Genomic DNA, 18,831 nt, shown 5'->3' on the forward strand with positions numbered 1-18,831 from the left:
GAAAGTATTTCCATCTCAGGACGGCACTCCATGAAGAAGAGCTGTCGTCTGTGAGCGATGCAGATTCGTCAGAGAGTCTTCTACTCTGAGTTTGTGTCTCAAGAGCTCGTCCAGACCAGCATTTCTGCTGAATTTCAGCATCATTACTCCAGTCTTCAGTGTCACATGATCCTTCACAAATCATTCTAATATGCTGATTTGCTGCTCAAGAAACATTTCTGATTATTATTAATGTTGAAAACAGTTTTACAGTCTAATAATATTTTGGAATTTTTGATCAAATAAATGCATCTTTGGTGAGCAGAAGAGACTTTTTCGCATTAAAAACATCGTAATTATTCCAAACTTTTGATTGAATGCATCATTTACATGTTTTTAGGATTCTGTGTCAAGTTAAAACCCTGAAATGCGTCTCAGACTCGGTTCTGCTGTGTTTCACTGCATCTAGCTTCTGTTGAACACAAAAACATGTCTTGTGTGAACGGCCTCTCATTGGGAGCTGAAAGCCAGATCAAATGAACCAAAATATTGCATAATAAGCGGGGTATGTGCATTGTGCAGTGAAGGGTTTATCATGCTGAGCACTGAAGTACGGCTCACTTTTGGGGGGTTTTCCATTGGGTACAGTACCTGGTACCTGGTACTTTGTTTAATACAATTAATACAATTTTTTTAATGCTGATGTTCTAAGCGAGCAGTACCGTTACCCAAACATGACGTGTAAACTCTGCTGATCATTGATTGGCTAGAGAAAATCGTCACTGCCTGCGTCATTGAACTTGCGACACGATACACAACAGACATGCTAGATTTAAATCAGCACAGCCAGCAAAGGATGGAACGCAACTGTTTTGAATGAGCGCACCTTTCTTTTAACAACCAAAAAATGGCTTTTTCGTTGTCTGTTGAGGAAGTACTCGCTCTGTTTCTGGAGTCTGCTGATCTGTAACGCTCTCTCTCTCTGTTTCTGGACTCTGCTGATCTGTAACACTCTATCTGTCTCTGTTTCTGGAGTCTGCTGATCTCCTGTAACGCTCTCTCTCTGTTTCTGGAGTCTGCTGATCTGTAACGCTCTCTCTCTCTGTTTCTGGAGTCTGCTGATCTTCTGTAACGCTCTCTCTCTGTTTCTGGAGTCTGCTGATCTGTAACGCTCTCTCTCTCTCTGTTTCTGGACTCTGCTGATCTGTAACACTCTCTCTCTCTCTGTTTCTGGAGTCTGCTGATCTTCTGTAACGCTCTCTCTCTGTTTCTGGAGTCTGCTGATCTCCTGTAACGCTCTCTCTCTCTGTTTCTGGAGTCTGCTGATCTCCTGTAACGCTCTCTCTCTCTCTGTTTCTGGACTCTGCTGATCTCCTGTAACGCTCTCTCTCTGATTCAGGAGTCTGCTGATCCCCTGTAATGCTCTCTCTGTTTCTGGACTCTGCTGATCTTCTGTAACGCTCTCTCTCTGTTTCTGGAGTCTGCTGATCTTCTGTAACGCTCTCTCTCTGTTCCTGGAGTCTGCTGATCTCCTGTAATGCTCTCTCTGTTTCTGGACTCTGCTGATCTTCTGTAACGCTCTCTCTCTGTTTCTGGACTCTGCTGATCTCCTGTAACGCTCTCTCTCTGATTCAGGAGTCTGCTGATCCCCTGTAATGCTCTCTCTGTTTCTGGACTCTGCTGATCTTCTGTAACGCTCTCTCTCTGTTCCTGGAGTCTGCTGATCTCCTGTAATGCTCTCTCTGTTTCTGGACTCTGCTGATCTTCTGTAACGCTCTCTCTCTGTTTCTGGACTCTGCTGATCTCCTGTAACGCTCTCTCTCTGTTCCTGGAGTCTGCTGATCTCCTGTAACGCTCTCTCTCTCTCTGTTTCTGGAGTCTGCTGATCTTCTGTAACGCTCTCTCTCTGTTTCTGGAGTCTGCTGATCTTCTGTAACGCTCTCTCTCTGTTTCTGGAGTCTGCTGATCTCCTGTAACGCTCTCTCTCTCTCTGTTTCTGGACTCTGCTGATCTCCTGTATCGCTCTCTCTCTGATTCAGGAGTCTGCTGATCCCCTGTAATGCTCTCTCTGTTTCTGGACTCTGCTGATCTTCTGTAACGCTCTCTCTCTGTTTCTGGAGTCTGCTGATCTTCTGTAACGCTCTCTCTCTGATTCTGGAGTCTGCTGATCTCCTGTAATGCTCTCTCTGTTTCTGGACTCTGCTGATCTTCTGTAACGCTCTCTCTCTGTTTCTGGACTCTGCTGATCTCCTGTAACGCTCTCTCTCTGTTCCTGGAGTCTGCTGATCTCCTGTAACACTCTCTCTCTGTTTCTGGACTCTCCTGATATCCTGTAACACTCTCTCAATTCAATTCAATTTTCAGTTAAATTCAGCTTTAATAGCATGACTGTGTAACACAATGTTGCCAAAGCATTAACATATATATAACAACAACAACATAAATAAATAAATAAATAAATAAATAAATAACAACTGTTTAGGGTTGAGTAGCATTGGAGTCTATTTTGAAGGTCAAAGTGTATTTTTAGAGATTCATCATGAGTGTCTTTTAGATTTTTGTCAATTTATTTAATAATGGTTTTGGGGTTTCTGATCTTCTGTAACGCTCTCTTTGTCTGTGGGTCTGCAGGCGCGCATCCTCGGCGGGCTTTCGTGGAGCTGCGGTTTGTGCTTGAACCGCAGGACGTGGTGACGGTTCGGGGCGGCGTGCTGCAGCTGGACTGTGAGGCACGCTCGGATCAGGGTGTTCCAGTCATCGCCTGGAAGAAGGATGGCGTGCTGCTGAGCGCTGTGGTGGACGAGCGCAGACAGCAGCTGTTGAACGGGTCGATCCTGGTGCAGAACGTGTTACACTCACGCCACCACCGGCCGGACGAGGGCTCGTACCAGTGCCTGGCCATGCTGGACGGCATCGGAGCCATCGTCAGCCGCACCGCTAAAGTCACTGTCGCCGGTAAGTCGCCACCATAGATTCTAACTCATCACCTATCAGTGACAACTCACTTTTAAGTCAAAATAGGTCACCTATGAGATTAGCTTTGATCCACTGAGAGCCTTATAAGGGTAAATAAAGAACTGGTTATTTGAGTAAGTTTTGCATACTATTTTGTTTACTCTTTACTTTAGAAATTATGTCTAAAAAGGGTAATATTTTATGTATTTGAGGTCTGAGATGTGGGAACGGTGAAGAGAGAGAAGGCAAACGTTTTGCATTTTAGGTCAGCATTGCCGTCTAATCAGCCAATATTGTCTTAAATAGCCTGCATAGCACTTCATCTCTCATAACATGGGATTTTGAGCAAATATATTCATTCTTGATTTTTGTAAAATGTTGCAACAAAATGTTAAAAAATGTTGTTGTTGTTTTGTTGTTTTTTTGTTGAAAAATTGCAGTTTTGGGAATATATGGTAATAAAAAATATTTGAAAAAATACCTTAAAGTAACTACAAATGAGCATGTAAAGCAAAATCTTTAAAGAAATTCCATGTGGAGCATGCCTCCGATCCGCACAATGTTCTCACCTTTTTTCCCGCTTACCCGCTTGCATCTCTGGCCACAATCTGTCCTGATAGGCTGATGGATGATTTGGTGGTTCTTCTGTGAGAGTTTGAGATTCATATCAATTGTACAGATATAAAGGAGTCAGAGGAAATAATTTTGTAGTGCAGACGTTTGGAAACATTATGATTTTTTTAATGACTTCTGCTCACCAAGGCTACATTTATTTGATCACAAATACAGAAAAAACTGTGAAATATTATTAGAATGTAAAATAGCTGTTTTTTATTTGAATATTTGTTAAACTGTAATTTATTTCTGTGATGCAGCACTGAATTTTCAGCATCATTACTCCAGTCTTCAGTGTCACACGATCCTTCAGAAATCATTCTAAAATATGCTGTTTTGCTGCTCAACAAACATTTCTGATTATTATCAATGTTGACAACAGTTGTGCTGTCCAATATTTTTGGGCAGCAACAGCATTTATTTAATAGAATTTAATATAAATCTTTTGTAATGTCATAAATGTCTTTACTTTTGCTTTTGATCAATTTAATGCATTCATGATGAATGCAAATACTAATTTATTTTTTAAATCATACTTCACAAAAATATTGAGTAGCAAAAAGCTTTGTTTCAGAAGGATTTCTGAAGATCATGTGACACTGAAGACTGGAGTAATGATGCTGAAAATACAGCTTTGATCAAAGCAATCAATTACAGTTTAACACAGAAAACAGCTGTTTTACATTCTAATAATATTTCACAATTTTTACTGTATGCTTGATCATATAAATGCAGCCTTTGTGAGCAGAAAATACTTTGTTAAACACATTTAAAAATCTTCAAACCTTTGAAGGGAACTACATATGTACTGTATTGATATTATTTTATATTTCAATATTTAGAAAACAAAAGTTCAAAGTCCAAGATGCATTGAGAACAAAATATTTTACTGAAGATTTTCATATAATGACAAGAAGTTACAAAATTTAAATAACAAAAAAAATAATAATAATAATTGCATAAAAAAGTCAAGTTGTTGACTTACTGAAGAGGATTAAGCACTGAAGATAGCCTGAGATGGACTGAAATGTTTTCTTTGAAGTACACATTTACATTTTTATCAGTTCGTGCATTTTCTAGGATTTGACTCCATGGCCCTTGTGTTGCAACCGTCTGCTTCACTGTTTGAGCTTCAGGAAAAATAGGTAAATAACTGGAAGAATAACAAATAAGTAAAAGGTATCACTGTTTGCACTTCAGACCAATGTGTTTATGATTACAATTATGAATTATGGGCAGTCGTGGCCTAATGGATAGAGTCGGACTTGTAACCCGAAGGTCGTGGGTTCGAGTCTCAGGTCCGGCAGGGATTGTAGGTGGGGGGAGTGAATAACCAACACTCTCTCCACCCTCAATACCACGACTGAGGTGAGACCCTTGAGCAAGGCACTGAACCCCCAACTGCTCCCCGGGCGCCGCAGCATTGGCTGCCCACTGCTCCGGGTGTATGTTCACTACTGTGTGTACACTTGGATGGGTTAAATGCAGAGCGCAAATTCTGAGTATGAAAATACTAGTGTTCTAATCATTTTGGCCACAGCTGTACAGTATGTAATCATGTGATCCATAAAAAAAGTAACATTTTTGGAATCTGATTACGTAACCCAGATTACTACCCAGCACTCATGAAAACATAAATACTAAATGAAGATGAAACATTTTCAGGATAAATAACCAGCAGACGATTATGCTTAATAAATTAAGAGAAGCAGATATCACGATCACGATTAAAATATGATTCTGAATCTGAATCAACACTGAACTGAATCAGTCTGAATATTGGCACTGTTGTCTTTTAGAGCTGCTGAATACTGACTCATAGTTGAGTTTCTATCAGTGATTCTGTTATTTTTCTGTTTATTAATATGAAGCTGTTTATTAATATGGACAGACGTGTGTTTGATGGGATGATGATGTTAGAGTGATGTTTGGGCTTTGATTAGCTCCTGTTTAACACACGGACTGATGCTTAGAGGCGGTTCTTATGAAATAAAGCTGATTTAGCAGCTGGAGCTCAATAACCTTCACAGGGACATTAAACGCTCTCATTTCCACTCGTTCAGCTTTCTGCTCTCGAAACACTTTAGGAGCCGCTGATAATGCAGGGCAAACAGTCCGTTTCATTCATGTGCTTCCCAGCCGCTCCTAAATGAGCAGGACTCATTGTTTGAGATGTTCAAATGGTAGGAGAGAAAGACAATTTACAGCACATTAATGAGAATAATCTGCTGATGGAGTGCTGGGCTCTCTCTCTATCTCTCTGTCTCTGCGGATAATCACACGCATCTAAATGATTCTGATTCCTAAACAACTCTACATATGATTCTTATTGCCATTTTTAGGACGACAGAACAGAATTGACAGAACAACGAATCAGAAAATCCTGAAGGAGAATGTCCAGCCATCAGTTTGAGACCTCAAGCTCAAGCGCACTTGGTTTATGCAGAAGGACAATGATCCTAAACACACCAGCCTCTGAATGGCTCAAGAAAAACAAAATTAAGGTTTTGGAGTGGCCAAGTCAAAGTCCAGACTTAAATCCGGTTGAGATGCTGTGGCATGACCTTAAACAGTCCTTCGTACTTGAAAACCATCCAATGTGGCTGAATTAAAACAATTCTGCAAAGAAGAGTGGGCCAAAATTCCTCCATAGCGATGTAAAAGACTCGTTGCCAGTGATCGCAAACACTTGATTGCAGTTGTTGCTGCAAAGGGTGGCACAACCAAAATTATTTCAATTTTGTATTTACTCGGGATCCAGGACTTTCCCTGCGATGGAGAGGAGAGATAACCCGCGGCTGTTACCGCAGACTGCTCTGTCTCCTTTCTGCTTGTAAATAACCACGATGTTAGCATCCTTCCAGTCCTCTGGGAGGGTCCCATGTTCCCAGATGTTTTGGATCAGGAGGTGCAGATGACGCGTGAGGATATATCCTCCGTGTTTGAAAACCTCTGCAGGGATTCCGTCGGGTCCAGAGCATTTGTTGATCTTCAGCCCTGCAATGGCTTGCCGGAGTTCAGAGTAAAGTGGTGGGGTGTCCAAGTGCATGGTTGGTAGCAGGTCTGGCAGATTATCGAGGATATGTGGGTCAGCAAGGTTGGTGTGGTTGAAGTGACTCTCATAATCATTTGCCCAACGGGCAAGAATGTCGTAGCGGTCCTTGAGGGGCGTGGACCCATCAGCTGATTGGACTGCAGCGATCGCCCGTTTCCTGTGGGCCGTACAATGCTTTTAAGGCATTGTAAAAGCCTTGAGTGTTATTGCAATCTACCAGGTTATGGATTTCTTGCGCCTTGTGCACCCACCAGGTGTTCTCCATAGTCCGGAGGGCTCGCTGGATTTCTGCTCTTACAGCAGTGAAGGAGGTTATAAGGGTGGGAGATCCAGGGCAGGACAGGACAGCTTTGTGGGCTTCATGTAGGCTCTCGTTTGGCTCTGTTCGAAGGCGGTCGCATTTTTCTACCCTCCCTATCCTGAACTTCCCTGCTTGCTCTCTCGTATTGTCTTGTCCTTCTTAAGAGACTCTCGCTGCACTATTTACAAAACCGAAATTATGGATCTGATCAACTGGTCTCTTAACGCAATTGACACCATCTTCTCGACTAGAAGATCGGGATCTGGAGAACCGGAATGTCCTGGTGGGACGTTTGCTGCTGGCTACACGATGGACGCGTGGGAGAGATGGCGGGTCGTGTGTCTGGCGGCTCTCTCCGTGGAGGACATTGAAGACATCTTCTTATTCGGAACCATGATAACTGGGTTTCTGCTGTTTGGATTAGGTGTTGCCCTAAACTATCGGAAAATTAAGGAGACAGGACTGGCTATCCAAAACCTCTCAAGGCTGCCCGTCATGATTGAGGTCGTTGGCAGAGCGGTCGCCTCTGAACAGAGACGATTAACCGCAATATGGATTCGATCACGGCTAAGCTCTCGGCTTTGGAAAGGAAAATTGATGGACAAGGAGATCAGAATGGACAATGAGAATAGCTGTGAAACCAGAAGACAGCTGTTCGCCCAAAGTCAAAACAATCTTATCTCTTTCCGGCTTCCCAAAACAGAACGGCTTGGCAAGGCCGCTCTGGTATCAACTCTCCTGTGAATACTGCAGGGAGATGCTCTTTCTTCCCTCCCCCATCAAACACCTTGTTATTGTCGGGTGCTTGGGCTCTGGCCAAGGTCGTTTCCATGGCAATTGCTATGTCGCACCACAACCTGCGAACTGAGACAACTGGTTTGGAGTACTGGTGCAACGGATTTCAAGGCACACGAACTTACACATACACACACTCATACGCTCATATATACAGATTGTCATCCACCTCCCTACCCCCATCCCACGCCTTCGTCGCTTCATCCCGTCAGTTGATAACGGGTCTGTGTTCGCGCTGTAATGGCTGCAGGCCGGATGGCTGTTTTCGTCTGAATTGGATTACTATGCAAGTTATGTTCCTGTGTTGACTGTGCTCTATGCTGAGGTTTTTGTCTGTTCTCACACTGCACTCTCGTTCAGGAGCGTAGTATGAGGACTATTTTTTTCTCCTCTCTTTCCTCATGTTGTGCTGTATTCTCTTCTTTATTGCATTTCGTTGCCTTGTACCTACATGTGCAATGACAATAAATTGAATCCAATCCAATCCAATCCAATTCATTCTTTGTTTTTAGGAGTGACTGTATCTCGGCTGAGTATCTCGGCAATTTTTTATTTTACAATTTTGGAATATATACAGTTTGGACATTTTCACTTAGGGGTGTACTCACTTTTGTGTCCAGCAGTTTAGACATTAATGGCTGTGTGCTGAGTTATTTGAGGGGACAGCAAATTTACACTGTTATACAAGCTGTACACTCACTACTTTACATTGTAGCAAAGTATCATTTCTTCAATGTTGTCAAATGAAAAGATATAATAAAATATTTACAAAAATGTGAGGGGTGTACTCACTTCTGTGAGATATTGTATATATATATTATGATGCTCTTGTGGAGCCAATCAGAGATTCCAGAAGCAAACATGGTGAGAATAAGCCTTTCTGGAAGTCTGGAGCATCAGAGTTGATCAGTCTGAAGAAATCTGAGGTATAAAGTGAGAAACATCAGACATCGCTCTGCTCTCACACACTCTCAGGACACACGAGTGTGTTTCTGCTACAGTGCAGTACATTGTGGGCCGTTTGAGCGGAGTGGCATCAGTAACCTTTCAGCCGCTCACAGACGGACGGAAGTGTCTGAAGAGTCCTCAGAAGAGCGGAGCGTTTGACTCTTTGTAAATGTCAGGGGGAGAGGAGTTTGATGTGTGTGTGAGTCAGATATCAGCGTCTCGTCAGAGTTAAACCGTCCATCAGCAACAGACAAACCCTCTGAGATCAGTGCTTCAAACCGAGGGAGATAAAGTTACAGTGACAAAAAATGACTTCTTAATGGGTTTTAATTAGTCTTTTTTGACTAAAAAAGTTAGTTTTCCTGTTAAAATGTCTAAAAAGTCTTTAAAAAAAGATTAATTTAGTTGAGAAGCATCTCTGCATGAGATGCAATGATGCAACAAGTGAAAATATTGGCCATAAATTACTCACTTAATTACTTTTAAATGATATTTTGGCTTTGTTTTTCATTTAAAATGCCTGAAAGTTCTTGGAACAAAACACATTTCATTGAGAAGCATCATTGCATGAGATATGAAGTCTTGTTTTCATCGATTGTGTCTTTAATGAGAGCGTATTTAGTCTTATTGCACTGAAAGCCTTTTTCATTTCTCATTTTCAAAATTGTCTGCAAAAAAGACTTCTTAACTTGTTTTAATTAGTTGTTTTGCAGTGTTTTCCCGTTTGAAAATATCTAAATATTATTAAAATGAGATTTGAGAAACATCACTGCATGAGATGTTTGCATGAGCACTGCATGAGTAAGTTTTTACTAAGTGTGTTTTGTAGAAGAATTGAAGACACATTTAGATAAGTTAATAAGCATCAGATAAATTAATAAGTTAAATAATCTACAAATAACTGATCTACTATATGAAAAAAAATCATGCCTTATGCATTGTTGTTGCACATATGAATTTATCTTGTTTAAAGTATTTTTAGATATTTTAGTTTGACAGCAAGTCATTAGGAACATGATTTTTTGGCGTGTGATGTTTTTTTGCTGTACAATAGTGCTTCTGATGGATCAGTGTGATGACAGGATACTCCCTTCTGAGCATCTGAGTTCCCTCTCATGCTGAGAGTTAAGTTCTCCGCTCTCCAGAGCTCTGCCTTGGTAGAGCTAGCATTGCTCCCCTCACTATAGAGGGTCACCTTGAGCATGCCGCTCCCTTCTGAGTGTCTGAGTTAGCATCTCAATGTGGGAGCAGACACCCTGTCGAGTCAGGGGCTGTTATCCGAGGAATGGATGCTTCACACCGAGGTGATGAAGCAGATCTGGAGAGTGTTTGGCCAGGCTCAGGTGGACCTCTTCGCCACTCAGACAGCGCAATGTCCCCTCTGGTACTCTCTACGTCATCCTGCTCCGAGGGGCTGGATGCCATTGTACAGACGTGGCCGAGGCTTCCTCTGTACGCCTTTCCCCCGATTGCTCTGCTCCCCGGAGTTCTGGAGAGAGTGCGCCGAGACGGACTCCAGCTGCTATTAGTAGCCCCGTTCTGGCCGGGCCGAGTATGGTTCTCGGACCTGATTTCCCTCCTCGACGGCTCTCCATAGGAGATTCCAGTCATGAGGGATCTCCTCTCACAGGCAGGAGGCACCTTGTGCATCCCCGCCCGGAATTGTGGAAGCTGTGGGTGTGGCCACTGAGGGGGCATGGCTCATAGCTTCCTGTCCCTCAACCGAGGTTGTTGAGACCATTTCTCCAATCCAAAGCTCCCTCTACGAGGAGACTGTACGCCCTGAAGTGGAGACTCTTCACTTCATGGTGCGGAGATCGCCAGCTCGACCCAGTTAACTGCCCGGTTGGTACAGTGCTGGTGTTCCTGCAGGCTCGACACTCCGCAGGGTTAGCCCACTCCACCAGGTTTTTGTGGCGGCAATTTCGGCCTACCACACCCTTCTTGGTGGACAGTCAGTGGGCAGACACCCGCTAGTTACACGTTTCCTCCGTGGTGCACTGAGGCTAAGGCCTCCAGTACGGTCCCGGGCCCCCTTGGGACTTGGCTGTGGTATTGATGCTCTCTGTAGGCCTCCATTCGAGCCTATTGAGGAGATCTCAGATCGCCCTGAAGACCGTGTTTCTTCTGGCGATTTCATCTCTGAAGAGAGTTGGGGATTTGCGGCCTGTCAGTGGCCCCTTCTCACTTGGACTTTGCGAAATTCCTTCGGTCACGCCACAGCCTGTCATACTGCAGGCCTTTAGTCGTCCTCCCTTTCGGGAGCCTGACCAGCAAAAGCTAAATCGTATTTGTCCAGTGTGAGCAGAGCTGCCATGTGGAGAAGGGCGGACCAGTTGCTTGTTTGCTACGGTCCCCCTAAGAGAGGTCTTCCTGCTTCCAAGTAGACCCTCAGTCGGTGGATTGTGGATGCCATTCAGATGGCTTATGAGTCTTCTGACCTCCCCTCGCCGATGGGAGTCAGAGCTCATTCCACGAGGAGTGGCGGCCTCCAGGCCTTTCTCGCAGGTGTCCCTATCCAGTACATCTGCAACGCTGCGGGATGGTCTATGCCCCTGACCTTGTCAGGTTTTATGGCCTAGACATACGAGCCACTCCAGGTTTTTCCGTTCTCTCACCCTAGCTGTGCTCCGTATGGATACACACAGGGCAGGGACTTGGAAGTCTGGTGCCGTGGGTATCTTGTTCCCCAAAGCGTCTCCTGACGCAGCTCGAGTTCCTGAAGAGGAACATCTTAGGTTACGTGTGTAACCCCAGTTCCTCAAAGGAATGAGACGCTGCGTCGCGAGGCCACAGTTCCGGCATCCCTGCCAGTGCTTGCTTCATTCTAGAAGCTGACGCTGGTTTCACCGCACGTGCTTTTATACCAGCTGGTCATTACATCACCTCACCCGTGACGTCCCTCCCATCCATTGGACAGATTTAATTGGTATTTAGAGCCGCTTATGCTGTAGGCGTTCCCCAAAGTGTCTCCTGACGCAGCGTCTCGTTCCTTCGAGGAACTGGGGTTACATACGTAACCTAAGACGTTTATTTTAAAACAAATGCATGGAAGTCTTACATGCAATTCAAATGTATAAATCTTAAATTTAGGCATAAATGATTTTTCGAGTGTCTATTTCTTCAAAGGAATATCACAATCTGCATTCACTGTATTCACAGGTTTACTGACAATCATAATAATAATCACAGTGAGTATCAAGACTTGAATTGTGTCTTTTGATGGATGATATAAAATAGTAAAGTCTGTAAAAATAGTAATATTGATTATAAAACAAAATAAAATTAAAATATTGTATAATATCTCATATATTAATAAAATAATATTAATAATAATAACTAGGACTGCCAGGAAGAAGAGATTTCCTTTCATTTCAATGGGACCTTCCTGGAAAATTAAAGAATAAATAAATAAAAAACAAACAATGATATTTGTTAAAATTATTTCTGTATTTTATTTAAATGATTATTATTATTAATGGCAGTCAGTATGCAGGCTTGTGTTTCTGTTAGGGGTCAGAATGTGTTGTCTCTCTTTGAAGACGCTCCTCCATCATCCACTCCACATGAATATTTCAGGCTGATGGAGGAGAGGCTTTCATCCGCGCGGCTCGGGAGTAATTACAGCGCGGGATCTTTGCTCTGTCTGTGTTTTCCTCATTCTCTGTGTCTGTGTTCCGATGAAGCTCCTGCATTCACTGCGCTTCTGTCAGCACGTCTCAGCTTTGATCTGTCCATCAAAGTGTGTTGACCTGCGGATCCGGTCACTCTTGCACCTGCAGCAGACACACAGCATGCACAGGATTTCCTGAATCACGCTATCTGAACTCATTCATTCATGGATTAATAACATGAGACATCTGTGCTTTACTTTCATGGTTTGGCAATTCACCAGAAGTATTATTTAAATAAATAAATAAATATATTAAATAATAGCATTAAATATAATGAAAAAATAATCCCTGTCCTGGCCCTGCTCCAGCCTCCAGGGCGCCCGCCTCCCCTATGTGACTGATACAGTGCGCACCTTCCGGGAGGGGGGCGATAGCTGTCATGGTCTGGTTACCATTTAGTTCTGTTTTGCCCTTATTTGGTTTTGTTTCCAGTTGTCCTCATTAGTTCATGTCCTAGTTTAGTTAATCATTCATTCTCATCACCTGTGTTTAATTAATTATCTTGTTTCCTCGTTTAGTTGGTCCCTTTATAAGTCCTCAGTTCTCCCTTAATCCTTGTTTAATGTTGTATTAATGGCTAAGTGTGTTGAAGCTTAATAAAAATACTAATTTTCGTCCACTCCTCGTCGTGCGCATTCTTCTACAACCACAGCCCATAACACACTGCAATTCATGTTATAATGTTAGAATTAGAGAACAATAAACATAATACATATTACCATTGCACTTATCTGTACATAGTCAATGCAGTTATTTTTAAGCTGTTGTTGACATCTCATCTAAAACGTGATTTAGCCAAAAAAAAAAACCAATAACGTTACCACTTTAATATGTCTTGTAATATCTGTGCATGCAAAGGTTCTGTGCGATCCGCTTGTTCAATATTCTCGAGGTCTGAATTGAAATAGCAATATTGAAGAACTTGCTGTTTTGGCAAGGGACGGGGCAATACTGAAACACCGTCTAAGCTGTTCATCAATCATAACACACTGGGATAGCTAACCAATCACAACACATTTCATTTTTCGGAAGGCGAGCCTTCATCAAACCCGGAACTAATCGAGTCGTTTGTGTCAGGCTGGGGAGAAAGGTATTGGAATAATGTGAAAAATAATGTGATTTTCGAACAATGAGAGCATGTTCTAGTTCACCCCCAAAACAAAATCAAGACTTTGTAAAAGAGCATAATAGGACCCCTTTATTACTAAATGAAAATGAGAAATGTTGCATTGGCAACTGGCTGAAATAAAAAGTTAGTTTTTTATAGATACAAAATAATTGTTTTTCAGATAACATTTATTTCAAGAAATTACATTTTTAATTGTTTTAATTTTAGTTGTAGTTAACTATAATAACCTTTAATAGTAGTCATTATTTATTGATTGTTTTATTTTGGTCTTTTTCAGTCATGATTTCTATTTCAATTTCCTCATACTTGTTATTTCTGCTCGTTCGTCTGGTAATGAAGCAGAATCTACAGTCTGAGATGAAGAGTGAAGCTGGTTTATGCTGTAAGTGCAGCTCAGTTGGGTCACTAACTCCAGTTGATAAGTTTTGTTTGCCTGTTTCCCGCCTGCCGTCTGTCTGAATCGACTGAATCCGTCTTAACGAACCCGGCGTAACGAACGCCACTGACGGATTATGAGCCAGCGCGCGTTTAATTAGCAGAGCAGTGACCGCAGAAACGCTTGGTGATCAGCAGAGAGACGCAGGAGAGCAGCCGCTGCTCTGCAGCAAAGCATTGTGGGTCATTAGACTGCATGCTGTAGAAGAAGAGCTTAATTAGTTTGCCAGGGCCCTGGCCTTTGTGTCGACTCAATAACACACTGGCATAAAGGCGACAGAAATCACTGGTAAACAGCTGAACAAAGAGTGTCGTTTGTTTGACTTTGTGCCACTGTGACCTTCCTGATGATTATTGGCTTGTAATTATTTTCTTTTTATTCATTTAAGTAATATACTTATTCAGTAATAAATGAAATAAATAATAAAGTAAATGCCCACTGCTATGATTGGCTAACAGTTGTGTATGATTGACAGCGTATATTCCTCACAGATAGGTGCTGCTGTGGTGTAGGTTAAAAACACATAAATACATATCAAACGAACTGTAAGAAGAGACACAGCAATAGTGATCATGTAATGAAAACATTTACTCACACTTGTGTTGTGACATTACTGTCAGATCCAATATAGCACCGACAGCATCATCTTTTAGTTTCAATCTTTTTGAAAATCCCATGTCAAATTGTGTCTTGTTTGTAAACGAATCCGCTGTAAAATGAAGTGAACAAAGGACCGAGTTACTTACGCGGTCTGGATCTTTATTAAAAATAAAGTTCATTCACTCTTTCCTAACATTGGGATCAGAAGGAAGGCAATGCAAAGACTGTTTTTCCACAGCTTGGCACTGAATAAGCATTATTATCATTTGGTTTCTGCATAGACCTGTGTTTGTCTCTCTCGTTATTTACAATACATGCGCGAATCAGTGGGCAGGCTAAACAGGCAGTGATATAGAATCGGTGGGCGGGGCTAAACAGGCAGTGATATAGAATCGGTGGGCGGGGCTAAACAGGCAGTGATATAGAATCGGTGGGCGGGGCTAAACAGGCAGTGATATAGAATCGGAGGGCGGGGCTAAACAGGCAATGATGTACAATCGGCGGGCGGGACTTAACAAGTAGCGATGTAAAATCGGTGGGCGGGGCTTAACAGGCAGTGTTGTAGAATCGGTGGGCGGGGCTAAACATGCACCGATGTAAAATTGGTGGACAGGGCTTAACAGGTAGCGCTGTAGAATCGGTGGGCGGGGCTAAACAGCCAGCAATGTAGAATCGGTGGGCGGGGCTAAACAGCCAGCAATGTAGAATCGGTGGGTGGGACTAAACAGGTAGTGCTGTAGAATCTGTGGGCGGGGCTAAACAGGCAGTGATGTAGAATCTGTGGGCGGGGCTAAACAGGTAGTGCTGTAGAATCTGTGAGTGGGGCTAAACAGGCAGCGATGTAGATTGGTGGGCGTGGCTAAACAGGCAGTGCTGTTGAAGCAGGCGTTGATCATCTTCTGTGGAGGTGGAGCTTATCCACACTATTACATCATAGAGTAGAACATTCCACAAGCTGTCGTTTTGGCAGACTGTCTTCAATGTAAGCTGTTTTTAGACTAACAAAGTTTTGAATTCTGAAACTTACAGGATGTTTTTTATAGTACAATGACCTCTTATAAGTCATTTGACCATGACTTTCCTAACGATAACCGGCTCGTGAATATTTTGATGGGTTTCAGCTTTTAAAATCAGTTTTTAAAGAGAAATGCAAATATTTCAGCATGTAAAACATTAGGGCTTTTTCTGAAGGTTATTCTCACATGGAGTCACTGTAATGAAAGCAGACACAAATGAAGGGATGCAAACAGCCGTGGAGAAGCTCTGAACGTCTCTGACGGAAGTGAACGGTGACTCAGGGTTCGTGACATTTGCGGCGCTCGTGTTCAGAGACGCTTTAATGATGCGAGTTAGACGTGCTGCTGAACACGAGTCCGGGAACGTCAGAGAATCAAACTCTCCATCTCTCTGATTCATGACAAATGACTCAGATGTGCAGGTGGATGTTATGAGTGAAGATCTTAGCCTTCATCATCCATCCTCTTCCTCTATCAGCTTCAGCAAGAAACACTGGAGGAAAAGGAAACTCATTTAATGATTTAATGTAATGTATTAATTTTCATTTTCATTTAGCTTTTATTTAATTGATCTATTTTATTTTCCATTTTCTTTTATTGTTTCAAATGTTATTATTTTGCTTTAGTTTTAATTTATTAATGTTTTATTGTTATTATTATTATTAGATTATTACATATTTTATTTTACTTATATTTTTTTATCTATTTTATTTCATTTTATTTAACTTTTTATTTTTACCTTTTTAATTTTATTATTTTAATGTTTTACATTACATCACCTTCAACATGAGGGAAGATTGTAAGAGTCAATTGAGTTTCCTCACTCGTCCACTCGTCCACCCCCCCCCCCCCCCCCCTCACTTCTCGTTCTCCCGTGGCATAATCATCCTATTCTCTCTCGCTCCATTTTGGGAATGCAGAAGCAGAATTATTCCTCCTCATTTTTCTTTCTGTGTTAATTAGATTTAAACGCTCTGCCCGCTCATTTGCATATGAACACCCTCTTAATGAGAGCAGATAATGAAGCTCTGTAATCACAGGCCGCAGCGTGTCTCTCATCAGCAGAGGAAATGCTCGCATTCAGCACATTCACAACACGCGTGTGTGTGTGTGTGTGTGTGTGTGTGTGTGTGTGTGTGTGTGTGTGTGTGTGTGTGTGTGTGTGTGTGTGGTGTTGCTGTAGGTCACAGTGGGTTCAAATGCTGGAAAAGTTTTTAAAAAGTCTCTTCTGCTCACCAAGGCTGCATTTATTTGATCCAAAAAAAAAAGTGAAATATTATTACAATGTGAAACAGCTGTTTTCTCTGTGAATATTCATTAAACTGTAATTTATTTCTGTGATCAAATCTGAATTAGAAAAATTATTACTCCAGTCTTCAGTGTCACATGATCCTTCAGAAATCATTCTAATATGCTGATTTGCTGGTTTTGTTATCTGATGATTGCAGTCATGTGTTTCTGTAAGTGATGATCATATATATATCAGCCTCAGTCTGTTCGGTTTGATGTTGCTGATGTTCTGTAGCAGTAACCAGAGGTCACATACAGCTGTGTGTGTGTGTGTGTGTGCATTTTTTTGTGACAAATGAGGACATAAATTTGTATAATGACACAGGTATGACAGGTATTACAAGGAGAAGGTGACTTATGAGGACCTTCTTATTGCCCCATGTCCCCATTTTTCAATACGCTTATAAATCATACAAAGTGAGTTTTTTGGGGAAATGTAGAAAAGTCTCCTGTGAGGGCTAAGTTTAGGTGTAGGGTTGGTGTAGGGCAATAGCACACACAGTTTAATACAGTGTAAGTGTGTGTGTGTGTGAGTGTAAGTGTGTGTGTGTTTGGCCGTCGGCTGCTAGTGCGCTGCCGACTGTAATTGGAGGCAGTTAGGAAACGATGTTAACAATAATCACAGCGATAAGACTCCGGCAGCATATTCTGGAATAATTGTGGTTCCCGTGTGAGCTGCTGTGATACTGGACTGTGAACACACACACACACACTCACACCACACACTGTTAGCATGAGCGATTGAGTCACCGCATACGTTACACAGACATATGAGTCTAATTATCAGCATAATCACATTAACATAACAGTATTCATGAACTTCATCGCATTCTAATCAGAAACCTCGTACTTCCCACTACTGAAGTTTGTCGTGTTCAAGTGCTTTGTTTTTGAAAAGTTTCTGTGTTTAAACAGAAATCATGGTGGACAGACTGTTCATTCTTACCTGTTTCTTGGGGAAATTTTATTAAAGCCAAAAGGTATATTTTGAAAGACATTATAAGACAATGTGAAGACACGTTTTGAAGGCTGAACAAACTTTGGTGTTTCACTTAGAAATTACTGATTAATTTATTTAAAAAATATTTTTTCTTTCTTTCTTTCAAAAATATTTTTATTTTAAATCAAAACTTTTTAATTCCCCAAAACCTATTTATTTATGTACAGTATTTATTTATTTTTCTCTCTGTGGGTTTTACGTTTTGGATTGTTTGTCCGTTGTTGTACCAATAATTCACTTATTTAAATTTTTTATTAATTATTTGCCTATTTTAGTTTTTATTCATTTATTCATCCATTCATTCTTTTTTCTCTCTCTCTGTGTTTTATATTTTAGATGGTTTGTCATTTTTTGTGCCAACAATTAATTTGTTATTTTAATTTTAATTTTGTATTTGTTTATTTTCTTTTTTATTCATTAATTCATCCATTAATTTTTTTTCTCTCTCTACATGTTTTAAATTTTAGATTCTTTGTTGGTTGTTGTGTTTCCTAGGTTTTTAGTAAAAGCGTAATCAGGAACAAGTGCTGCATATGAGCGCTGAGAGAGAAGCATCAGCTGCTCAAAACTGTTCTGTACTGTCCCTGTTAAACAGTAAATAAATGCGTAAGCGCATGGCATGTCAGTGTATTTAACTCTCTCTCTGGTCTGGTTCTCCCTCAGGTCCTCTGCGCGTGGTCGTCCCCACCGAGTCGGTCTCAGCTCATCTAGGTGACACGGCTCTGCTGCGCTGCGAGGTGACTGGTGAGCCCATGCCCTTGGTGCGCTGGCAGAAGAACAGGGAGGACCTGCCCTTGATCTTTGACCCCGACAGCAGAGTGGTCATCCTGCCTTCTGGATCTCTACAGGTCAGCAGGGTCCAGCCGCCGGACTCGGCCACGTACCGCTGTCTGACAGAAAACCCCAGCAGCTCCCGCACCGGCACAGATGCCGACCTGCGCGTCATACCAGGTGAGTGACCCGCCTGACCTCCACTAACTAGTGACCCCACTAACTGGTAACCCGCCTGACCTCCACTAACTAGTCACCCGCTGGCCT

General features: G+C 42.0%; 1 protein-coding gene across 1 annotated transcript in view; it reads left to right on the top strand.

Annotated features, from left to right (window-relative positions):
* Positions 1–2,555: 2,555 nt before the first annotated feature.
* Positions 2,556–18,831, top strand: part of LOC306870488 (netrin receptor DCC-like) — a gene marked incomplete at both ends in the record, with an annotated part of 131,807 nt that continues 115,531 nt past the window's right edge. The window contains 2 exons of the mRNA XM_079417801.1: positions 2,556–2,934; positions 18,457–18,744. Coding sequence (XP_079273927.1) covers positions 2,556–2,934; positions 18,457–18,744 — 667 coding nt within the window. The remainder of the gene's footprint in view (positions 2,935–18,456; positions 18,745–18,831) is intronic.

The sequence above is a fragment of the Barbus barbus genome (assembly GCF_936440315.1).
Source record: "Barbus barbus genome assembly, chromosome: 5".
Classification (NCBI taxonomy): domain Eukaryota; kingdom Metazoa; phylum Chordata; class Actinopteri; order Cypriniformes; family Cyprinidae; genus Barbus; species Barbus barbus.